At 29.4% G+C, this 26,691-nt stretch overlaps 2 protein-coding genes and 1 long non-coding RNA gene across 8 annotated transcripts in view; 1 reads left to right on the forward strand and 2 right to left on the reverse strand.

Moving 5' to 3' along the window:
• LOC123265109 (RYamide receptor-like) overlaps positions 1-26,691 on the reverse strand; it is a 172,842-nt gene that overhangs the window by 97,607 nt on the left and 48,544 nt on the right. The window lies entirely within an intron of this gene.
• LOC123265181 lies at positions 815-26,336 on the reverse strand. The gene is made up of 3 exons (XR_006509524.1): positions 26,156-26,336; positions 18,845-18,856; positions 815-826 (listed from the first exon to the last, which is right to left on the reverse strand). It is a non-coding gene; the product is annotated as an uncharacterized LOC123265181 (long non-coding RNA).
• On the forward strand, positions 12,174-17,185 carry LOC123265133 (pancreatic lipase-related protein 2-like). The gene is made up of 7 exons (XM_044728782.1): positions 12,174-12,422; positions 12,487-12,541; positions 13,547-13,692; positions 13,829-14,074; positions 16,314-16,514; positions 16,809-16,959; positions 17,033-17,185. The coding sequence occupies exons 1-7, from the start codon at positions 12,302-12,304 to the stop codon at positions 17,106-17,108; spliced, it is 996 nt and encodes a 331-aa protein (XP_044584717.1). The 5' UTR covers positions 12,174-12,301; the 3' UTR covers positions 17,109-17,185.

The following is a 26,691-nucleotide window of genomic DNA, read 5'->3' on the forward strand; positions in this document are numbered from 1 at the left end:
GCTTTATCAAATCCCCGAAAAATTCTAAGTTTTTCATTAAACTTTCAAAATTAAATATTAAATTCATTCAATCAATTCAACAGATTACATTAATTTCAATCGATTTAAAAACAAATTACACTCCCATACAATTTCGTCACTGGAACTTAGAAAATAATTCTCAGACAAAATAATAAATTTTCATAAAATTATTTTCCCATACTAAATGGTCGCTGGGACTTAGAAATTAATAATTAATTGGATATTTCGAATTTATTCGAAATATTTTAATCAATTATTAATTTCAGATAAAGTCAATTTTTGTTCTTTGACAGAACAAAAATTATCACGACGCGGTTTCGCTTATATTAGCTTGGCGATTTTTACCGCGAACGAACAGTTGACGCCATCTATCGTGGCGATGGAGAACTACAGGATTCATTTTTTTTTCTCTTAACCGTCGTTTCCAATAATTATTAATAATTAATTAATAACAAATAATAATAATAATAACCAATAATAATTAATAATTAACAAAATAATTCAACTCATAAACAAAACTAAACCTAAATACATAAATGCCGTAGCACGGGTAGTCGACGCGGTCGCGGTAGCGGTGGCTTGCTCAGTCCGTCGATGAGGCCCACGGTGCCGTCGATCGCGACACCCCTCCGCTTTCTCGCTTATAATACCTTCTTCACAAATTATTATACCAAAAAAAAATTATTTCTTGGAAATAAGTAAATTAATGACTCAAAAAAAAGCCATTCTTAACACAAGTCGGTAACATCTTGAATCAATGTTATCGCCTATCTTGAACCAAGAGACAAAAATTCTTGAAATTTATCTATATCTAGTTTCAAGAGTTCAAGTTTTGAAGAAAAAAAGTTTTTTGAATCAAGATTATTTTTCTATCAGTGTATAGTGTAGTATAACCGGAGAAGAGCACTCACTCTATTTCGTAAGCTTCTCATGCCTATTTTTATCAGTCACTATTTTATTTTGTTTATTTACTTGTTTTTACTTTTTCAATTTCGGCGTAAATGAATTTCGACTGTGTATTTCTACTGCGTTTAAGTTTCTTCTATCTGTAAATTTATCATTTCAGAGTACGTGGTTATTTTCTCAATAGAACGTGCTAGGGAAAATAAATCACGAGACGTGGCTTAAATCTGTGTTGACTGATGTTTAGATTCCAGATTGTTTATTGCCATCCACTTTAAATTTATTGCTAAGAAATTTAAACATTTAATTTGTTATTTGATATTTGTATCAGCTGAAATTTAATTCAAATATTTGTCGTCGGGTTTTTAAAGGTTTTTCTGACACTAAATTTATTAAGTACATAAATTTTCCTCTTTCATAATCATGACACATCCTTCAAAAGACTGTCATAGGGTAAAATTTTCGGAATATAATTTAGACAATGGTAAAAAAACGTTTTTTTTTTAATTAAAAATTTGAGAATTTACGTAAGTTTTTTAAATAAATAAAAACAAAATTTTTTTAATTTAAGTGAATCAAAAATTAAAAATTTCCAAATGAAGTAAACTATTAATCGACAAATTTTATTTTCCCATAAAAAAAATCATTTGTGAATTTATGATCGACGGTGCATGACCGCCGAATCGACTCATTACGAGAGAGTTTAATTTCAGAAATTAATTTATGAAATAAAAATAATTTTTTTTACCTCTTTAAAGAGCACTTCTGAAATTAATTTTTATTGTATTCACATAACCAACAAATTAATATTTAATATAAAAAGAATAAAAAATTTTTCAACATATAGGTTTTATTTTTTTTTTTAATTTCTATTATTATTATTTCAATTATTTTTTATTTAATTTTATCAAATACAAAATTTTAAGATAAATTTTCGTTTAATTAAAAAAAAATTTTTTTATTATTATTTTTTATTATAAAAATTTGCTATAGATATCCATAAAAATTTTTTTCACGGATTTTAAATTCCTATTTAAAATAAAACATTTTGTGTTAAACGACCACATCAGTATCATCGACGCGACATCATCACCCTAAGAGATTTATTGCTTCCTGCGGCTATAGAGCACCTGATACATACCGCTTCGATCTATTTCGAATGAATTTACTACCAACTACTTTGTAGTTACTTTAATTGAAAAATTTTATTGTAAATTTCCATATAAAAACAGAATATTAACTACTAACAATTGGTGATTACAAGTAAGTGTTTGCTAGCTACAAATTATTAAAATAATAATAATAATATTAAAATAATAATAATAATAATATCGAAAATAATATCGAAAATTGTAAACAAGATTAATAAGATCAAGATAATAATTTATAGTCTTATACTTTTCAGAAAAATCCAGCATTATTTTTATATTTTAGCTAGAATTTTGGATTGTCCCTAAAAAGACACTGCTTATACTGCTAAAAATTCCCGTAATAAATAAAATTTTATTTACTTTATCAGTTTAATGCCTTAAAAATTTGATTATTCACAAAAATTAGCATAATTGCTACATGAAAAAAAGTTATTAACACCGTAAAAGTGACTTTTACTGCTGCTGTGATTAATTCTGACAACTTTAACAAAATATCAAACGAATGGATAAAAAATTGCCATCATAGCTAAAATTTAAAAACAACAAATATAAATTCATATCCTAAGTAAAAGTTATCGCGCGATAAATATAATCTCTAGATACGGTAACGTAACCGGTTTAGCTGAAGAAATTTCTTAGGTAAAAAATGAAGATGAATTTTTACAATTTTTATTTAAGAGACTAGTTTAGACGGAAAACTGTCTTGGGGCCCCTATTATTTATAATATATATCAATGATATTTTTAATGTTTTATCGAATGATACCATAGTTTCTTATGCTGACGATACAGCCATATTATGCTCAGGAAAAAGCTGGCTAATAGTTAAAAATAAAATAATTGAATGGTTACATAAAACTGATTTATGGCTTAGAGAGAATCAACTCTCTCTCAATATAGATAAGTCTACATTTATAACTTTCGGCAGTTATAAAGATAGTTACCCAACTGAGTTTGAAGTACATATTAATTATAAGCCGTTGAAAAGAGTTGAACATTGTAAATATCTTGGAATACACTTTGATAATCATATGAGATGGAACAACCATGCTCTGGAATTATTCAAAAAACTCAAATATTTCACTTTTGTATTTTACAAACTGACAGGAATATTAAATCCACAAACCATGAAAATAATATATCATGGGCTACTCGAAAGCATAATAAATTATGGTATTATTGCCTGGGGAGGTGCATATGATAAGTCAATTAAAATCATCTCAAATATACAAAATAGATTACTAAGTAAATTGTGCGTAACTAATATCAACAACACTCCCCTTGGGATCAGAAAAACTTTCATTACCACTGCGTTATCTTTCTATTATCAAGATTGCATAAATCTCTATAATGATAAAATAACTTGTACAAGACATAAACAACTGTCACTACCAAAAATAAGTAAAACAATTTACACACAATGTGCTTATTATGTAGCTTTAAAATATTACAATAAATTACCAATAGAGATGAAAACTTTGAATGATAAGAAGAAACTAATAAACAAAAAACTGAGAGAATGGATAAAAATAGATGATTAGTTAAAAATCGTGATATAAATTTAAGTGTTGCAACAATATTACTTATAAAACTTATATAAATAACTAGCTTGCTAGGTAGATTTTCTTTTAGCTTGCACTGTATTAAGTTAAGTATTACTATATTACTATCTTATATATTAAGAGATTGTTGATAATAGAATATATTTTTGTTAATATGTACTCGTTCTATGCACAGGTGCTATACTCACCTCTATAGAATTTTTTTGTAACGAGATTAATAAAATAAAATAAAAATAAAAAAAATATTTAATTAATTTACAGCCATTTTTATACCGGAAAACGTAAGAAATTGATAAATACTAACTCATAATGTTATTTAGATTCATTTTTTCTATTTATTACCATTATATTTCCCTACACTAAGAACTTTTTTAAAATTAGTATGATTTTTTACTCATAATGAATACAAAAACAACACATGAATTCATAAAAAAGAAACAAAAATTCAATCAAAATATATAGAAGGTTACGTTATTATGTAAAATGCTTGAAATGTGATAAACATCTAAATAGTTATAAAAAACAAGTTAATAAATTTCAAATAATTACTAATGTTATTGAAAACACATCAAGATTTTAAAGCTGAATATAGTTATTTTGGCGTACGTTGGAAAGTCTTTTCTACATTGTTGAACCATTAATAATAAATATTGTTTCTGATCTTCATCATATGTACCAAACTCGTTAAATTTTTCAATGAGTGCAACACATCGTTCGGCAGTATCATTAACAACACGTAGTTTTTTGAAAGTTTCGCAGCAAGTAATGTATTCTTGATCTGTTTCCCACAAATCAGGGTCGATGTCTAGAAATTCACACGTCAAATTAAACTTATCAAAAATAGTGAGAGATTCTTGACTTACAAAATCACTTATACTTTTAGACGACATTATTTCAAGCTTTTTCCTATCTAAAGTAAATCGAGGATATTTACTATTGCTCGATTTTTTGTTTTTTATAGAATCAACTATTTTTAATTTTTCTTCTCGGGATAGTTTTTGATCAAAAAGCGCCAAGCCTGTAAGATTTTCGTTTAAGTACCACAAATGCTTGGAAAGTTTCTCTAAAGCAGCTTCTGTAACTTTTGGGTGATCTTTTTTATACTCTAATAAATTTTGAAATAGTTTTAAGTCATGATACGGAGCTTCAATAGCACTTGTTGCTACGAACCATGCTTCAACATAAAAAAAAACAATAAATAAGCAAACTTCTCGTAAAGCTAACAATTCTGAAGGGTTGACGTGAAATTGTTCTCTGAACATATATATTTTTAAACTATAGATAGCTTTCGATAGCCAACGAGCATGGTGCATCGCACCAGGAGCTCTAAATTTTATACCTTTGTTTGGTACACCTCCTAAAAAAATGTAACTCAACGTTAAAAGTTCATGATAGTCATCTCTTGAAGTTCGATTCTGTAAAAAATGAAATGTAGTTAATATTAAAATATGAAAATTGTTTACTCAGTGAGAGAAACAAAGCACAACTTAGCAATAATTTTTTCCATTACTAACAAACTGTACAATATTTTTACCTGTAGATGATCTTCGATGAAGGGTAGTAGAGTATTTTTTTTTTCGTCCAGGATATCTTTAATTATAACATCTTCTGTACCGATGTCATATTTTAAGTTGTCTATTTAACAAAAATAAAATTCTAAACTTTTTCAATATTCTAAGGATATGACGACAGAATTTACTAAAAATCGCAAAAATGAATGCCAAAAAGTGTGAAATTTAATATGACAATAGGATAAATTCATTATTATGAATGCAGAAATGACAATTCAATCATCAGTGTGAATAGAATTCTATACTTACTAAATTCAATGTTGTTATTTGTATCTTGTATTTCATCCTGTATATCTTGCAAAACTGATTGATCAGAAAGTACTATTGCATTTTCGTTTAACTTAGATATTAATGGTAAACATTTATTGCCATCATTTTGTCGACATTCTTCTAAAAATAATTGTAAATCACTTGGAAGATTCTGAACTTCACTATTATCAGCAATATCGAATAATTTGTTCAATTGATTAACAAAATTTTCCACTTTGTGCTTTTGATTGTCTGAGAGATTGTTAAGAGATTTTCGTTTCTTAATGTCTTTGTAATCGTCATAAAACTTTTCAAATTTCCGAATACTATTTCGTTTCAGTGTCGTGGGAATTCCAATTTTATCCCACATAGCCTCTAATTCATCGATAGCTTCGGTAGTACTGATACGTATAGTCAATTTTAACATCAAATGTTTATACATAAATAAATTAATAAAGTCACCATAAGTAGACAATTTATAACAATTAAATTCTTTAATTTGAAAGCCAACTAAATAGTTATATGTCCTATTACCAATTACTTCAGTCATAATGAACAAAAGTTAGGTTAAAAAGTTAATCAAATAAATACTGAAGAATATCAAGAACTAATTTAAATACGATATATACCATTAAACACAAGTGACAGCAAAAAATTGATATTAAAATAGTAATTTGAATATAGTTTATTAAAAAATTGGCTTATTCTGTCTTAGTATCAGCGTCAATTGATTCTCGGATTAATCACTTAATACAACAAACAATGAGAAAATTATTTTGAGGTTAGGTATGCCATAAAGGATCAAATTTGTCAACAAAGACAATAGAGACGGTTATATCATGCTAATTAACTAGAGCAATGTTAGAATATGCCATCTCGGGACTGCTTGGTGCAATTTTTCAAAGAATGATTTCTACTTATACAAAGTTGGCGTTTAAATTTTTATCTAAGTTAGAGTAAATGTAGTTAGAAGTATAAGCTACAGCATCAGTTGTACCTCTGTTTTTCATGAATCCAAACTGTTTATTTGAAATTAATTTGTTTTTTAAGCAGAAATTAAGTAATCTAACATGAATGAGTTTCTCAAAAAGTTTAGCTAAGTTTGAAATCAATGGTATGGGTCTATAGTTAGTAGTTAAGTGTTTATCACCAGACTTATAGATAGGTACCACATCTGCACTTTTTAAAGCATTCGGCCAAATACCATTGCTAATACAAATATTAAAAATGTGTTCTAGTGGAGTACTTATATCTTTAGAAATAGTTTTAAGAACTTTACTGTTAATCCCATCAACACCACCTACTTTATCTTTCATATCACGTATAGTAGCTTCAATTTCTTTTTGGTTTGTCGGTAGTAGAAAGAGACTATCATTTACATGTGGGATGTTTTTCTCTATATTACAATCAATAACATTAATATTACTAGCTAAATTAGCACCTATATCAGCAAAAAAATCATTGAATGTATTTGCAATGACTTTTTTGTTAGTTAACACCTCCTCATTACATACTATAGAATTAATTTCAGTCTTAGTCGTATCATTTTTGCCTAACTTATTATTTACAAAACTCCATAATTTCTTACTATTATTGCAACACTTTTTAGGTTATATATTGGTTATATATATATTGGTTGGATAACTTTTTTTTTATGAGTCAGTCCTTTTTTTCCTCCTACTTTTGGCGGTTTGCTCGAAAAATTGATAGAAAATATATTTTTTTCAAAAACTGTACTTTGACAACTCCTACCGGTGAACCAGTGCGAGTTACACAAAAAAACTCTAATGCTATTTTGAAGAGTGTGAAATTCCCCACAAGGTCCATCAAACCGATTTGCAATATTGTAAAAGCTGGGTAAGCATTAGAAATTTGAAAAAAAAAAAAATTTTTTTTACATGCATTTTAAATGGTAAAACTTTAAATTTATATTGTTACGTATAAGTACTTAAAATTATTATTAAGAGCTCAAACTTGGTAAGAATTTTTTTTTCTATATGTAGATTAATATTTTGCATGAGCACCAAAAAAAAAAATTTTTGCGGATATAAACCACCCTAATACTTATATTGGAAAATTTTAAAGAAGATCAAATGTTACTTATAACGCAAGTACGCTTAAGATACGTGAAAAAAATTTACAAAGTTTTCTCATTAGAAACTTTTGAATTATGACTAATTAGCAATTAGTGAGGTACCGCTACATGAATTATTTTTAATTTTTTGTTAATTAATGTTTAAGTTTTTTTCTTCTAAATTAAGGCAAGAGATTTTTTATTTCGAATATTTTTTATTCGCCTTAAAAAATTATAAAAGTGGAAAAAATTTTAATTAAAATAGTTTTAAAAAATTTAGAAAAATTATAACATAATTTAATGTATTTACCCCCACGGAAAAAGTATATATTCTAGTATATATTCTGAAATATATTCTAGAATATATCCGAGAATATATTCTAAATATATTCCGGATATAGCCCGTTTTGCCCAAGGAATATATTTCAAAAGTATATCCTGAATATACCTGAATATATTCCTGAATATATATGATGGATCAGACCATAGATCTGACAACAGACCAGACTATAGACCAGAGAAAAATTTTGAGTAAAACGGAATACAAGTGAGTGCATGCCCATATATTCCGGAATATATTCCTTGGGCAAAACGGGTTATATTCGGAATATATTCAGAATATATTCTCGGATATATTCTGGAATATATTTCAGAATATATACTTTTTCCGTGCGGGTAACATAAATTCTATCTTTTTCCTCCTATTGTGCTGTTGGCATTATTTTTTTGACCTTTTTATTTTATTTTATTTTATATGCCGGAGAGTATCAAAAAAATTCCATAAAAGGTAACAAAAAGATTCGGATTTTTTTTTTTTTTGCTATAAAAACAAATACTTCACTTGAGTGGAGCGTGAAATGTAATTTTGATTAAATGGAAGATCAACTAAGCTCTTAAGTCTTTATATGTGAATATATGTATGTGGATAGTATACAAAAAGAAAAAAATAAAATATATTGGATATTTGAGTGAACTTTGCATCCATTTTCCCAAGAATATGATCATATGTGAGATTATGAGATTCTTCGTCATGTTGTGAAGCCTCGAGCTAAAATAAAACGAAATCGGCACAATGGCCAGAAAGAATAACATCCCTAGCAGAAATAATCGAGTTTTCACTGGATATAAACCAGTAACTGGCCAGTGATATCGAGTAAAAACTTGAAATCGCGCCACCTACAACTAAGTCATAAACATTAGTTACACCGACAGTGTATCTTTACTAGTGTGTGTATGTTTGTTTATTTTTTTTGTTAACCTGTACGCATCATTATTGTAATTATTATTATTATTAAAAAACAGTATAAATCAATCAAAATTAGTGTTTATTAACGTGTAAATAATTTCCAGTATATATTTCAAAATGGATGCAGTGAAAAAAAAATGACACAATATATAAATTGCGACTGTGGGCATTAAAAACAAATCTCCAATTCAAAATAATTATTTTCTTATTCTATTGTTAGATTTATTATTAGTCTATCAGTCTAATGATGTTATCTATTTTATAATGTACACATAAATGAAACTTTTTTATATCATATCGTTTATTAAACATTATTTTGAATTTATTTGACAATTTTAATAACGCCTAATAACCTCAGAATTCGTAACTGACAGTTTCACTAAAGCCGCCATAATGTTTTGTTAGATCTCTAGTAAAACTGGCCAGTTACTAGACAGAAACTTGATATTACACTGGCCAGTTACTGGTTTAAGTCTAGTAAAACTGGCCAGTTACTGGCTAAAAACTTGATTTCATTTCTACTAGGGATGGTGCTATTTTTATTTTTTTTTCTTTTTGAGAAAAGAAAATTATTGTTGATCGTTATTCTTCATGTACAGAATTACATTTTAGTATCAAAGTTTCAAAAATCCATTTTTCCGTCTAAACTAGTCTCTTAAATAACAATTGTAAAAATTCATCTTCATTTTTTACCTAAGAAATTTCTTCAGCTAAACCGGTTACGTTACCGTATCTAGAGATTATATTTATCGCGCGATAACTTTTACTTAGGATATGAATTTTTTGTAATGACTTTTTTGTTAGTTAACACCTCCTCATTACATACTATAGAATTAATTTCAGTCTTAGTCGTATCATTTTTGCCTAACTTATTATTTACAAAACTCCATAATTTCTTACTATTATTGCAACACTTTTTAGGTTATATATATATATATATATATATATATATATATATATATATATATATATATATATATATATTGGTTGGATAACTTTTTTTTTATGAGTCAGTCCTTTTTTTCCTCCTACTTTTGGCGATTTGCTCGAAAAATTGATAGAAAATATATTTTTTTCAAAATCTGTACTTTGACAACTCCTACCGATGAACCAGTGCGAGTTACACAAAAAAACTCTAATGCTATTTTGAAGAGCGTGAAATTCCCCACAAGGTCCATCAAACCGATTTGCAATATTGTAAAAGCCGGGTAAGCATTAGAAATTTGAAAAAAAAAAAAATTTTTTTACATGCATTTTAAATGGTAAAACTTTAAATTTTTATTGTAAGTACTTAAAATTATTATTAAGAGCTAAAACTTGGTAAGAATTTTTTTTTCTATATGTAGATTAATATTTTGATTGAGCACCGAAAAAAAAAAATTTGCGGAAATGAACCACCCTAATAAGTATAGAACATTAAATTAAAAACTTCTAGAGGCTAATTTATCTTCTTATGATACTTTTTGAGTGATGGACGAAAGTTTTTTTATTTAATAATTTGCAAATGCATATATGCATAATTTTATATTTTAATTTATTAAAATGACTTAAAACGAACAAAAGAAGTAAGTTTTTATTTTTTGTTTATTTGCTTGCCGTGATGGATTATTTAAGGGGAATTCATTAATAAATTGGGGTAAGTAATCCCGCTGAATAGCACCGAGTACCCGGCTGAGAATCGAATCCAGACCCACACGATTACACGGTGGCTTTACCCTAAGCTCTATAGAGTACGCAATTTAATTTACTCATGTCGAGCTACACGCTCTATTAAATACTAATATTTTTAATTTCAGAATTCTTTTCAACAGTCCTTTCTTTTAGAGCTTTCATATATAGTCATTTTAATAACATTTTTTGTATCATGTAATGGATTAATGTAATAGTCGCTGTACTATAAAGATGTGCAAGTGGATGAGTATGAATTTACGCTTCATAAATAAAATAGAGAGGGTTTCATTGATTTTTATTGCGAGTTATCATTTTGGATAATTTGAAATGAGTGAAAATTTAATTTCTTGACAGTAAAAATTTATTCAATTTTCAGGTCGAATTTTTTGTCGAAAATTTAGTGAAATAATTCATTAAATTACCAATTTAACTGTTTAAAATATTAACTAAAATTTTTAATCTATAATTTTTCTATTTTTTTTTATCCAACTGAAATCAACAAAAATTGGACTATTTTTTAATTTTCTTTCAAGGGTTAAAAAACAAAAAATTATTTTTTAAAATTTCTATCCGTGGAAATTTTTTTTATCATAAGTTAAAAAATAAAAAAAAAGTGTAAAACATTTTATATTTAATTCAGCAATTTTTTAAATTTTTTATTCTAGTTAAATTTATTTTATGCATCGAAAAAAATTCAATATATAATCGCACCCTGAAAATTTTACAGAATTTAATGCACTGAAAAATAATAAAAATGATTTTTTTGCACCTTGTCGAGCACCAAATTCTCAGCCGTAACATAATGTAATAAAATGTACGTTCCGAGATTGAATATTTTTTATCTAGAAAAAGTATTATACATTATTTACAATCAGTATCAAACTCACGTTCTGTAAATAAAAAGCTTTTTACGACGCGAGTACATTGAAAACCGGTAAAGAACAAAAAATTTGTTAATATTCTTTTGTAATAAAACGGTCCAACATATTCGGATAAATATTTTAATAAATTTCAATAAATTTAATTGAATAAATAATTTTTTTTTGAATAAAAAATTATCGCTTCCTCATATCTTACTTAAATAAATATTTTTATGCTAAACCTGGAGATTTAACCTCTGGATTATAAAAATCTCAACACGTTATATTACCATTAAAATTTTTTTTAACCCTCTGAGCCCTGAGCTCTTAGAACCTTAAATCAAGAAAAAATGAACTAAATAGCGATATTATTTAAAGTATACAAAAAATATCGTAAAATACAAAGCAGAAAAATGAAATTTGGGACTCAGGCTAAGCAGTAAATTTTGTCTTCCTGGATAAATAATAAATAGGGCTGACTTACCCTAACAAGTTGTGCGTACGCCGTCGGAATATCAAGTACTAATACTCATAGTAATATTATAAAGAGCCAGCCAGCTCTAATATAAGAATTAGGATTAGTGTAAGTACAAGTACAAGGGGAAGGGAGGAAACGAAATAAATTAAAGTGTATGATTGCTACGGTAGACCGAGTTAGATACACATTAATTACACAAATTATAACAGACGATAAAAACTGTACAAGCTATAAATAATTAACAACCAGCAATAAATAAAAAGTGATTACCTTGTGAAAAATATAAAAAATAATATCCAACAAGTAAATTCTTATATTCTAGTCGGAATCTTTTTTGCACGCCGTCACTTTGTTTTTTCGTGATATAAAATTGTTTTATGGGTAGTCAGTTAGATAAGCCGGTTAGTTAAATAACACGACCGTAAATAATTGTCCGCTGATCTGAATAATTTAAATGTTCTGATAAGACTCACACCGGTGGCTGACCACTGTGCTAGTAGAGCAATTATATGTACCATGTGGACACTATTTATGTTTAGAACGCTGAAATTTTACTTACGGTGCATCACCATGGCTAATTGTCGTAGTTTTTCGTACTTTTGTTTTTTAGTATTACTTGTTTTTATTTTTAATAGCGGTAAGTTTTTTAGCGGTGAGGTTTGATTTTTTTTGTAATTTGTGGAATTTTTTTTATTTTTTAGCCGATGCTGTGACGCAGGAAAAGTTGGACTCTATTTTTTTACGCTTGTACACGGGGTAAACATTAATTAATTTCATCAATTTTATTGAATTTATTTGAGATAATTAAATTGAAATACATTGTTTATAAATTAAATTATGTCGAGAAAATTTTATTAAAAGAATTCCGCGAGTGAAAATTGTAAACAACAACTATAGGTGCAATTTTTTAAAATATTGTGTGTTCATTTCGGTAGAAATTGTTTTAGTTATTAAACTTTTTTTTCTACTGTAAAAGTAAAAAATATTCAATGTACTTTTTTTTCACTTTTTTATTGAGTGCTTAAATTATTTTTATTAATTTTTTGAAATGATTGCTAAAATTTTCCGTACAAAAAAATTCAACAGTGAAATAAATTTAAAAATTAAGAATTCAAAGTTTTCGGTTTTGAAAATAAATTTTTTATACGCGCTTATTAAAAAATATATTTTTTTTTATTTGAAAAATTATTAAAAATATTTACATCGCAGTTGTTTTAACAAATAAATTAAATTTGGATATTAAAATAAAAAAAAAGATCAAAGTCCGCTCAAACATTGAAAGTTTTAAATATTAATTATTATAACTCTATTTTACTCGGAATTACATCTAAAAATAGTAATTACCTTTACAAACTCGGTTAGTAGGTGCATTAAATTCAATGTTTCAACCCAACTAAATATCAAGTAGTATACGCCCGAATTCAAAAATATAAAATGTTGTGAAATTTTATTTAATCTTCAGCTTAGAGAATTAAAAAAAAATTGACATCCACCATTAATAATATTTCCGGTTACAGTAAAAAAAGAAATAAAAACGATATTATCTTGATTAATTTTTAAGAAGGATGTCTTTGAAGTTTAAAAAAATCATTGGCTTTAAAATTAATAGCTTTTAGGTCATTTTCTTCGTCATAAAAAAAATCCCCGGACTATAAACGTCACTCAATATATTTTCAAATTCAAATAATTATTCCAATCCATTGAATTATATTTAATTTCATTACCAATTGTTAAATTTTAATTAAGAAAAAAATTTTTCAGAAACGATGCAAGCCAGTACATTGATGAAAATCTGAACAATTCAAAAAACTTACTTTCTCAAATCGATGACCATAGAAATATAACTATTTACATCCACGGGTACACCGAAAGTGTCAACAGTTCCAGCGTAAAAACAATAGTTGATGGTAAAGTGATTGGAGTTCGATCAAATATTTATTTTATTTTCAATAATAGTCGTATTGTTTTCATTTGTACATATGTTTACTCGATTTGAAAATTTGATTTCATTTTGAATTAAAAAAAAATATTGTTTGCCCAAAGCATACATGACTCGAGGGGATCACATTGTCATGGCAGTCGACTGGAGTCTGATTGCTAAAGAAAGTTACTTGGGAGTTGTTGAGAGTGTTGAAGCTGTCGGTAGATATTTGGCCCGTGCAATTAGTAATATGTCTTGTGCGGATCATTCCATAACTCGAAGAATTCACATTGTTGCGCATTCGATGGGTTCTCATGTTGCTGGCGCCGCCGGAAGAAAAATCAATCCTTTATTGCCAAGAATTACTGGTTAGTTTTTTAGGTAGATTTCTTTAGAAATCTAACTATTGCATTAGTCCTCAAGGTGAAATTTTCACCTGATTTTGCTATCATATGTTATAAATTATAACTTATAATTAGTCGAGTAGGTTCCAAAAATACCATTGGTTAAAAAATTTATATATATATATATATATTAGACTGTGCCAAATAAATCGAAGATTTTTTTTTTTTCGGTCCCATATCAAAATTTCGTTTAGAGTTACGAAAAAAAAATTGTGTCAAAATTTGAGCGCTTTATCTTCATTTTTCAATTAGCGCTCGTAAAAAGAAGAATTTTCGCCAAAAAAAGTTTTTTTTCACTTATTTTTTGATTATAGAAAATAAAATATACCAAATATGAAAAAAACCTTGGTACGGTTTTGTAGGAAATTAAATTCTCTACAAAGATGATTTTTTGTCGAATTTAAAGAATCAACAGCTTCTTTTTAATAGCTAATTTAATTAAAATTTGTTCGGTAATTTTTGTTTTCAATTATCGATGGACACGTATCAAATTACTTCTTAACGAAAAGAACTGACTTATACAATTTTTTTAGGAATATTTATGATCTAAAAAAATAGTTTTTATGCTTTAATTGATTATAGTATAGTACAATAGAAGTTAAAAATAATTTTATTAACAAAAATAATGAAGACAAGAAAATTAATTTTTTCGTAATTTTTTATTCATAAGTCTCATTGACTTAAAGATTATTCATGCTTCAAAATTAATAAAATATATCTTTTTCTATCATTTTTATTCGTCAACGGATTCTTATGTAGCGCTCGTCAATACGGTAGTTGTAGTCTAGCCAACAAGTGACTTTTTGGTTAACTTTTTTCAGCAGTCTCCGAAAATTATTATTGAGCTGTCATTCGATTCGGAATGGTATCTAGATGATTTTTGAAAAAAATGAAGTTCTGCTTTTAAAAATTGCAAAAGTTATTAACAATTAACTGAAAAAAAGGGGATTTAGTTTTTTGAAAATATCTCAAAAACTAATGAAGATTTATTAAATTTAAAAACAGATTCAAAAATAGGAGGAAATTTCCCCAAAAAAAGTCTCGATTCCCAGAACCGTAGGACCAATATTTTGAAAAATTATGCTTCTGACAACATAAAAACGGATCATTAAGGAAGTACGAGCACCAAGACAACTTTTGATAAAAGGCTTGATTTTTCTTTAATATGAAGTTTAAATATGTCTAAACAAATTCCGAAAATTTGAAGGAGATTGCCCGATTATTTAAATAAATAATTAACTTTAAAGTTGAGCAATTTAACATTGGTCTTATGGGGTAACCTCCGAAAATTGATACATTTCTGTATTTTTCTCGTAAAACTGTCGTCTAACTTACATATATAACATATTTAATATATATATATATATATATATATATATGTATGTGTGTAATATAACCACCCTTGTCATCAGGATATCTCGAAAAGTTTTCAACCGATCTTGATGAAACTTGGTATACATATTCTTTGGGTAATTACCGAGGTCGAGTTCAAAGATGAGCAAAATCGGTTAATTAGTTTAGAAATGGCGGCCATTTAAAATTTTGTAACTTTAACCGTGAATAACTTTTGACTGACAGAAAAGAGCTCATTTCTGGAAATTCCATGGTGAAGCTGATTATATTACCTCCAATTTGACCTATAACACTTATACTTTATGAAGATTTTTATTAATTTTATGGGCCATTCAAAAATTTTAGAATAATGAAAACTTTTTTTCAAATGTCGTTTTTTTAGAATGACTTTTAAACAGCTTTACCGACCGATTTTAAAAACTAATCAGCTCTTAACATCAAAAAACTACGTCGATCACCGCCGGACCGGTCAAAATCGCTTGATTCGTTTGTGAGATATCGTTGACGAAAAAAATCAAAAAAAGCGTTTTTTTCAAACAAATTCCGAAATTTTTTATCTGATCGATTCACGGTTTGAAATTCATCATAGAATTCAAAAAAACTGCATGGACTGTTGTCAACTACGTGATAATCGGTTAACTCGTTTAAAAGTTATAGCGGATTGAAAATTTAAAAATTACATAGACATTTGTTATTCAACAAATTACATAACAAATATCTTAAATAAAGAAAATCTCATATCACATGAAATCTACCTTCCATTTCGGGTGAGGCCGAATGACATTTTTTTATAGCAAATAAATAATAATAATAATAATAATAATAAAATTTTAATGAAATTTTAATAAAGGTTTAGATCCAGCTGGTCCTCTATTTAATCTCCTTCGAAATCCTCTATCAAGTTCAGATGCAGAATTCGTTGATATAATCCACACAGACGCAGGTCTCTATGGTAAAACCCTTGGCTCTGGTCACGTTGATTTTTGGCCAAACCGCGGAATCAGAACCCAACCAGGGTGCCCTAAATCTGCAGCAATTTATAGCGAAGACGGTAATAAACAACCAGAAATTTTTTTTTACTTGCAAATTAATTTTGCCGCAACTTTCCATCACCATCTAACATCCAACATTTCTTGAACTGAGCACTTTGAAGCTGCTATAAAACGCGGGCTAGCTTTTTATTCCGCGTCTGGCTTCTTTCAAGCGATTTTTTTTAAGCATTTTTTTTCGTTCATTAATTTTTTTCTTTCCATCCTCTCTTATTTGTGAATTTTTACTGATTCAAGCTTTATAATAAGTGCCCTAGATTTATATCTGTCTATATATATATTTCTATATTTTTTAGATTTCTGCAGCCATCATCGCTCATGGATTTTCTATGCAGAGTCCCTTCTATCGGAGAAAGCTTTTCTCGCTGTCAGGTGTTCATCCAATGGCAAGTCCTCACCCACAGACTTGCAAATCATTCCGATGGGTTATGCAACACCACGTGAAGCGTGAATAATATAAATTACTCTTTTATATATTTAAATTTATATATTTTATTAATAACCGGATTTTTCATTCCAGGCGTGGTAACTACTGTTTGATAACCTCGGCACAGAAACCATATGGATTACAAATGAATGGCGCTAAAGAACAGTGACTAATACTAACCACGTTATGTACAAACGAGTTTCATTTTATTTTTGAAGTTATTTAAATAAAAATAAACTAAAAATAAATTTCATATATTTCACTATTTTCTAAATTTATTGCGTTACGTTTCTTCTAAAATGACACATTCAACTGTCACTTTCATTTGAAATGTCTAATAATAGTTACATCATTTTTGAAGACGTCATATGAATTTAAAAATTTTTAGATACTGTAAAGTTACTATTTTCTACACCAAAAAGAAAATTTACTTGGATTGAGCGGAAAATTTTGAAAAATATTTTTTTAGTTTAAAAATTTTTCTGCTTAATTTAAAATAATGATATCTTCAAAACTTGGTTTTTTGGTTAAAGGTTTTTCTAATTTATTTTATTTTATTTATTTACTTCTGCATATAAATTCTATAGAGGTGCATTACACCTGTGCATAGAAACCAGAAAAAATACAAAAAAAAAATTATTCATACATTTTACAAATCATCATAATTTTACAGAAATGAAAAGCATAAAATTTCAAATGTCATAAAAAAGAACAAATTACTATTCAATCATATCAAAGGTATAAAAAAAACCATAAGTTACTAACAATTCAGATTTATAATAAATCGGCAAATTTTTCTTCTTACCCGGGAAAAAATGATCAGGACTGATCAGACCTGTTCATATCTGATCAGGCCTGAAATCCGACCTGATCAGGCCTGTTCATGTATGATCAGGCCTGAAATTAGACCTGATCAGACCTGTCCATGCCTGTTCATGTCTGAACCGTTAAATACGCTCAAACCTGATCAGACCTGTCCATGCCTGTTCATGTCTGAAGTGTTAAATACGCTCAGACCTGATCAAGCCTGTTCATGTCTGCTCATGTCTGTTCATGTCTGAAGCATTAAATACGCTCAGACCTGATCAGATCTGATCAAGCCTGTTCATGTCTGAAGCATTAAATATGCTCAGACCTGATCAGACCTGTCCATGCCTGTTCATGTCTGAATCGTTAAATACGCTCAGACCTGTCCATGTCTGATCATGTCTGATCTAGTGTAAAATAGATAAGGATTAAAACTCCATATATCAGCTGACAAGAACTGTTCATGCATGATTTGCCCTCTTAAATGATATTTTAAGTCTGGAAGAAAAATTTTATCGAACTATAGACTGCAGTTTTATTTTTAAAATTAATTTGTTCCGTATGACGTATCAGTTTCTATCTCCTTATAAATTTTAAATGTACAACTTTCATAAAAAATTTCGGCTTATATAAGCATGAACTTTTTAATTTTCCATGCCAAAACGATGATTTTTAACGATGAATTTTGACGCAATGACATCAAATTTTTTACTGTGTTCCATTGAATACGCGAAAAATAAGATTATTTAGTAAAAGTTTGAGTTTGATAGCGTGAAAATACCAAAATATATCAGTTGATATCGATAGGCGATAAGTCCTTTCAAGGTGTCTGTTATTATTTTAAACTACGCCTTGGTCCATTGCATTAGTGTCAAAGGCAGCTAAATTGTAGAACACACAAATAATTCTTCATTTCCTATACGTTTTAATTAAAAAAAACTTCAATTTTAAAAGAAAACAATAAAATTATAATTACGGAATAAACCTTGAAGAAATTTTTTTTTTACTTTACATAAAACCATATGTTAATGGAGGGAACTTATTTTGTTAAATCAACACAAAAAAGTGTTAAACATTTAACATAAAAATTTATAACACAAAATTTTTTGACTCAATGACGCGAAATTTTTTACTGTGTATAATTAATCATTAATAATTAATAAATTAAGTATAGTACTCCGTTAACTATAAAGATAAGTCATGTATAAAATTTAAATTACTTAAAGTAGTTTGAAAGGTACAGTAAAGTTAAGATAAGTCATTGGGTTAACAGGTAAAGTATCAGTATGAAGAGCGCAACGTACATGGTTCGAATCCCCGTCGGCAAAAATCTTTTTAACTTCCCGCTAAGAAAATCGAAGATTTTCAAAATTCGGGAAGTTATTGGTTTAACCCCGTTTTGCGAAAATTGAGTTTTCATCAGATCTCGACGTTTTAAGGTCACAGGAAGCTTCCCTGACTATTCCCGCGATGGTGTCCGTGCGGCTGTATGTGTGTGTGTGTGTGTGTGTGTGTGTGTGTGTGTGTGTGTGTGTGTATGTATGTAAACCTCTTATAACTTTTGAACGGCTTAAAAATTAATTATGAGGTTTCAAAAACTGTGTCGAATGCCACCAACCACGTAAAAATCGGTTCATTCATTCAAAAGTTATTGCGGTTTGAAAACTCAAAAAATAGTGTTTTATCAAACTTCTATCAGACTTTTGAGCTCGAAGAGCTCAAAAGCATAAGAAAGCTATCTCTTTGAGCTCGGAGATCTCAAAATAACACAGAAATTGTACTTTTGAGCTCAAAGAGCTCAAAAACAAAATAAGTGAAATGTTGAGCGTTTAGGTATGGAGTTAGCGGGAAGTTGCAGGGATGGCCTTTAAGGTCAACCGTTTTCCTAATTTTTTTTTTCTTTTATGGACCTAATCGAGTCAGACATGAACAGGTCTGATCAGACAGGAACATGCCTGGCCAGGTCTGATCAGACCCGGTCATTTTTCATATCTGATCAGACCTGAAGACTCATGCCTGTTCATATCTAATCATTTTTTCCCGGGTAGTACTTTTTTAGATACATTCATTGTTTTTAACTCATTTGGTAGTTTATTATAATATTTTTTCTCATTTCCGGGCGGAAAGCGGCAATTTTCCTCCCGCTGCGCTAAACGAAAATGCCGCTTTCCGCCTCCGTCGAGGAGAAAAATAGTATACACACCACGGGCAGTAAATAAGAAAGCCTCAGATCACATGTTTATTGACCTCGGCTTCGCCTCGGACAACAATTACATGTGATCTGAGACATTTCTTATTTTACTGCCCTAGATGTGTAATATACTATTCTTACTACGCCGGTCGAAAGTACGGGTTTCCCGCTGCGATTTCACGGCAGAAAGACCCTTTTTATGCCGTGGTCGAGTCGCGCATGCGCTCTACGACGGGGAGCTGAAATAATGCATTCATGCACTGACAACGAGACTCGAAGCGGCAGAAAGCCCGAAAGTCGGTAGTCGCGTTCACTCTAGAACTTATGTTTATAAGCCTACCCTTACTAGTGATTGTTATGAATGTATCTGTCTTGTATGAAAATTAAGTTAACCGGCACTCAACAATTTTTGATTTTTTTATTAATTAAAAACTAGAACTAAAAAACTATTTTTAAAAAATTCCACGTATAATTTTCTACATGTGAAAATTTTTGTTTTAATTTTTCAAAAATTATTTATCAATAAAATAAATTATAAAAAGTTTCAAATGTCGGCTAATTTAATTTTCATCTGTCTTGTTATGTGTCAATGATTTTAAGTTGAAACTAAGTTAATTATAAAAAATAAATATTTATTTTAATGAAATGAGACTTGTTTAATATTTAAATTACCAAAAGAAACGAGAAATATTTTTTATCCTGATAGATAATCTTAAATAAATAAATTCATTATTAAACAAATAATTATTTGAAAAAATACACAAACAGATTTTTTTCTTAATTTTTTTTTCTATGCATTTTACGGTTATTATTTCATTTTTCTGTTTTTTTTTTTCCCTGGTTAAACAAAATGATTTGAAATGATTAATTTTTTAATCATTTTTAATCATACCAAATCATGTAAATCATTTTAGAAATTTCACAATTAATCATTATAAATCATTTCAAATACTGAGAAATTGACATAAAGGGCGTTATTTGACTTATTTGTCACAAATTTCACATTTAAAAATTTAATTCTCGGTGTCCACAGGAGATTAAGAACTTAAACTCACGGAAATCGTAGAGTTGTCTCTTCAAAAGATTTCCAGGCCCATAATCGATCGATCAACCCCATGGACACCGAGTAACAGCCCCATAAAATGCGTTTTTTGACTTATTTGATAAAAATTTGACATTTGAAAATTCAATCTTTGGTGTCCACTCGAGATTAAAAAAGGATACTTATGGAAATCATAGAGTAGACTCTACGGAAGAGTTCCAGAAGAGTTCCCTTTCTTAATTTCCAGTGAACACCAAGGATTGAATTATTAACTTCAAATTTCTGACAAATAAGTTGAAAAACGCGCTTTACGGGGTCGTTACTCGGTGTCCATGAAGTTATTCGATCAATTATAGGTCTGGAAATCTTTGGTAGAGTCGACTCTATGATTTCTAGGAATTTCTTTTCTTAATCTCGAGTGGACACCGAGGATTGAATTTTTAAATGTCAAATTTGTGACAAATAAGTCAAGAAAAGCCCTTTATGGGGCTGTTACTCGGTATCTATGGTGTGGATCGATTGATTATGGGTCTGAAAATCTTCTATAGAATCTCCTCTGCAATTTTTTATAGTTCCTTTCATTAATCTCCGGTGGACCCCAAGAAATGAATTATTAAATGTCAAATTTTTGTCAAATAAGTCAAAAACAGGATTTCATGAGGCTGTTACTCGATGTCCATAGGGTTGATCGATCGATTATGGGCCTGGGAATATTTTGTAGAGTCCACTATCATTCTCATGAGTTTAAGTTCTTAATCTCGAGTGGACACCGAGGATTGAATTTTTCAATGTCAAATTTCTGTCAAATAAGTCAGAAAACGCCCTTGACGATGCTGTTACTCGGTGTCCATGGGGTTGATCGATCGATTATGGGCCTGGGAATCTTTTGTAGAGTCCACTATATCATTCTCATAAGTTTAAGTTCTTAATCTTGAGTGGACACCGAGGATTGAATTTTTTAATGTCAAATTTGTGACAAATAAGTCAAAAAAAAGCCCTTTATGGGCTATTCGCTCGGTGTCCATGGGGTGCATCGATCGATTATGGGTCTGAAAATCTTCTATAGAGTCTCCTCTACAATTTTCACAAGTTCCTTTCTTTAATCTCCAGTGGACACCGCGAAATGAATTTTTAAATGTCAAATTTTTGTTAAATAAGTCAAAAAACGCCCTTCATGGGGCTGTAACTCGGTGTCCATGGGGTCGATCAATTAATTGTGGGCTTGAAAATTTTCTGTAGGGTCCACTTTACGATTTCCATGAGTGTTCTTTCTTAATCTCGAGTGGACACCGATTGAATTTTTAAATGTCAAATTTTTGTGAAATAAGTCAAAATCAGCATTTTATGGGGCTGGTACTCGATGTCCATGGGGTTGATCGATCAATGATGGGTCTAGAAATCTTTGGTAGGCTTTACTCTATAATTTCTAGGAGTTTCTTTTTATTTGACTTATTTTTGTCAAATAAGTCAAAAAAAGCATTTTATGGGGCTGTTACTGGGTGTCCATGGGGTTGATCGATCGATTGTGGGCCTGGAAATCTTCTGTAAAGTCCACTCTACGATTTCTATGAGTGTCCTTTCTTAATCTCGAGTTGACACCAAAGATTGAATTTTTAAATGTCAAATTTGTGACAAATAAGTCAAAAAACGCCTCTTATAGGGCTGTTACTCGGTGTCCATGGGGTGGATCGATCGATTATGGGTCTGAAAACCTTTTATAGAGTCTTATCTAAAATTTTAAGAAGTTTCTTTTTTTAATTTTCATCGGACACCGAGAAATGAATTTTAAAATGTCAAATTTTTGTCAGGTAAGACAAAAAACGCCCTTTATGGGGCTGTTACTCGGTGTCCATGGGGTGGATCGATCGATTATGAGTCTGGAAATCTTTCATAGAGTCTCCTCTACAATTTTTAGAAGTTCCTTTTTTTAATTTTTAGTGAACACTGAGATATGAATTTTTAAAGTCAAATTTTCGTCAAATAAGTCATAAAACGCCCTTTATGGGGCTGTTACTCGGTGTCCATGGGGTTGATCGATCGATTATGAGTTTGGAAATCTTCTGTAGAGTCTACTCTATGATTTCCTTTAGTTTCCTTTCTTAATCTCAAATGGTTACCGAGAATTGAATTTTTTTTCGTCTCTGTATTTTTTTCTGCCTGTCGTCCGTCGTTAGAGTCCGTGGGTTGTGTGCGCGCGACAGAGAGGTTTGACCGCTACTTGTTGTTTTTTGAGATATCTCCGAAAATATTCACTTTATCAAAAAAATGATAAGGACATTTTTTGTTCGTTTTTCAATTTTAAAACTTTTTTTCTTGCTAAACTTTCCCGTCAAATCAGTCGTTCCTGATTTATATTGTTTTAAACAATTAAATTGTTATTAACAATTAAACTTACCATCAGCGAGAAAAATAACCTAGTTTTTCGTGATCCTCGGTAAAAAATACGTAAACATCATTAATCAGAATCCCTGGCTGGCAATGGCCTGGTCGGCTCGGTGCTCGCTTTTCGAAAGAGTGGGACCCGGGTTCTATCCCAGCATGCACCAATATTTTTCAGTGATTATAATTAAAAATATGTGCGTTACGTTACGTTGCCAGCCTCTGGAAGTGGCAGAGATAGCCGGGTGGCACACGCCTGACTTGGGCGATCACACATTTAAGCAACAACTTGAATAGGTGACCATTTTAGTCAGCGTTGGCTAGCGCGAGGGATCTCTGCACACTAGGAGAGGGGCCTAATGCTCCAGTGGTCGATAAAGAAGAGTTTCTTATCTATCACTGTACCCTTAGCCCAGCTCCGACTGTACTATCATGGGTTTTCTCTGTGGTTTCCCCATGATTCTGTTCCAACAGCCTGAGAAGGTGAGGTTCAGGGTGAATACGGTACAGAAAGCACAAGTCGGTCCACAGCCGCAAAAATTAAAAGTAGAAATGAAGTGTCGGGTGGGACTCGCTGAGGTCCAATATGAGAAATAGAAAAAGCGTAGAGCTAGGAGAAAAAGAGGAATCAGCCTTGTAAAAACCGAGAGGTGTACAAGTAAAGCATAATAATAATAATATAATTAATCAGAATCCGGGGACCTAAAAGTGCATACGGGCTTCCCTCTTTAGCCGAGGGACTAAAAATACTTGATGAATTCATATTTTAACGATTAGAAATGATTTGAAATGATTAAAAATTTTTTTATCATTTTGAATCATTTTCAATCATGTTTTAATAATTAAAAATGATTAAAAATTTTTAATCATTTTGAATCATTTTCAATTATTTTTTAACGATTAAAAATGATTTGAAATGATTAAAAATTTTTTAATCATTTTTAATCATTCTGTTTAATCAGGGTTATTCTTAAAATCAGAGTTAATTCATAATATATTTATAACTTTAAATTTATTTAATTAAATTAAGATCTTTTCTCAAAAGAGTAGTAATATGATAGATTATAAATTAGTATCTTTATTGACAGGTGTATTTGATGTCCCCCCCCCCCCCCGACCAGCAGCACTCGCTTCGCTCGTGCCGCAAATGTCGGGTGCAGGCATCAGTTTTTTTCAACGCAATTTTTTGCGTACTTTTGACCGGATAGCAAGAAAACTAGTATACACTACATGGGCAGAAATTTGAGAGCCCTGAACTGCGTGACATGATGCCCTCGGCTTCGCCTCGGGCATCATGGCGCGCAGTGCAGGAATCTCAACTTTCTGCCCTTGTAGTGTAATATACTATAATTGCTATATAGTAAGCATTTTTGGTGTTAATAGTCTTCTTCACTTTAGGTAAGATTAACTGCCTATTACGAATATTAAGTATTCTTTCAGAGTACAATATTTTACAATCATTGTAATAATATAAAATAGCATCAACAACAAAAGTATCTTTTATTTTTAAAGACATCAAAGACTCATTTTTTATTTTCATTTTAGCGATTAATTTATTCTGAATTTCTACTAGCGGTTTGACGGAGTTGTCATATGCCCCACCCCAAGCAATAATACCATAGTTTATAACACTTTCAAACAAGCCTTTCGAAAGTAAAATATATTCAAAAATAGTATGAAAAAATTTTAGAAAGATCGGAGAATTCTTATTATATTTTTTCGTACGTTTAATGCTACTACCTGAGCGTGTTTGCTCATCTCAGCTCGTGCGTGTACCAGAGCGTTTCTGAACCGCTTGTTGAAAAAATCTCAGAAACTTCTGAACTGATCCTTTGGAATTTTAATTTCATATTTTGTACTGTTATCAGTATATCCCGTTGTCGAATTATTGCAAAATTTATATTTTTAATGTATTTTTTGGCGAAAAACCACGCAAAACAAAAAGTACTTTTTCGTTTTTTTTTGACCGACATTTTGTTATTTTTGCATCAAAATTAATACTTGTACTACGTCATATAGCCATTGTCACCATAAACCTAAAACCATTTGACTTTTTTGTTTCACATGGACCGTTATTCAGATTTTTTTCAATAGCGTGAACCTATCTACTTTTCGACGACTCCTATTTCACTGTCATTTTTTCGTAGTTAAAAAGTGTGTAAAATCGAAGAATAAAATTTTTTTGTTGTGGTTTATGAGTGTTTTTATTAAGTTAAATAAGTCATATATCATTAAACATGTATTCCAAAAAAAAAAAAAAATTAGTCGAAATAGTGTTTTTTTTTTCAGCCTTTCAAAGTAGAATGACCCGTTAAAAGTCTTGTTGATAAATTCCAACGTAAAATGTAACAAATACTAAATTGACATTACTGCGTTTAATTAAATGAAATTAATTCTTTAAAATTACTGAACTTAAATTTTATACAATTTTTAGGATTTTTTAACAAATAAATTCTCATAGAGAAAATTTATCAAAAAATGCTACATGTAAAAATAATAAAAAAATATTGATGCAATTTTTTTAGTGTGTATGAATTCTGCAAGAAATCAAGCGTTTTAATCTCAATTAGATCATGCATCAACTGTGACAGAGTAATAGTAATAGTTTCAACAGATAAAATTAATTATTTTGTTTTAATGAATTCTTTTAAAGGTAATTTCAGTTTAAAAGTAAATTTATCTTTCTATAGAATAACTCAAGTGAAATAAAATTATTAAATATTTAATCTAGGAAAAAACTTTTTGTAACTTGAAACTTCCTCATCAATTTTATGAAATGAACCTATTAATAACTTACAATAAAAAATTATTTAAATAAAATTTAGGCGCGCAGTAGCTCTATCGGATCCGGCCCTTGCTTACCAAAGCATTGGACCGGGTTCGAGTCCGGCGTACACCAATGAATATTTTCAATATTTAAGTGTATTATTCTGCTCAGCCCAAAAAAATAAAACGAGTTCCAATCTCAAAAGTTTACCCCCTACGCTCATGACCTTAGTAGTTTATGCGACTTTAAACAAATTAAAAAAAAAAATAAATAAATAAAATAAAATTTATTTGAAAAAAAAAAAATTTCATTATTTTTCAAATATTTTATTTATGAATTACCGACTTTTCAAAAATATCAAGATAATTTTTCTCTTTTTCGTGTAATTATTAATTTTTCACCGATCCTCACATTATATATTATATGAACAATTATATCTATAACCTATTAAAAATAAACAACGTCAATAAACAACTTCGACACCCAATTTGTCAAAAACGGAAATTCCGCCCCAATTCACTACCCAACTGTCTGTATAAAAATAAACCCCATGATTCATCTAACCC

Source organism: Cotesia glomerata, linkage group LG5 (assembly GCF_020080835.1).
Source record: "Cotesia glomerata isolate CgM1 linkage group LG5, MPM_Cglom_v2.3, whole genome shotgun sequence".
Classification (NCBI taxonomy): domain Eukaryota; kingdom Metazoa; phylum Arthropoda; class Insecta; order Hymenoptera; family Braconidae; genus Cotesia; species Cotesia glomerata.

Coding starts and splice junctions, on each gene's coding strand:
- LOC123265133 (XM_044728782.1), top strand. CDS start 12,302: ATGTGGACACTATTTATGTTTAGAACGCTGAAATTTTACTTACGGTGC. Junction 12,542..13,546: donor TTTTTACGCTTGTACACGGG/GTAAACATTAAT, acceptor AAAATTTTTCAG/AAACGATGCAAGCCAGTACA. Junction 13,693..13,828: donor CGTAAAAACAATAGTTGATG/GTAAAGTGATTG, acceptor GTTTGCCCAAAG/CATACATGACTCGAGGGGAT.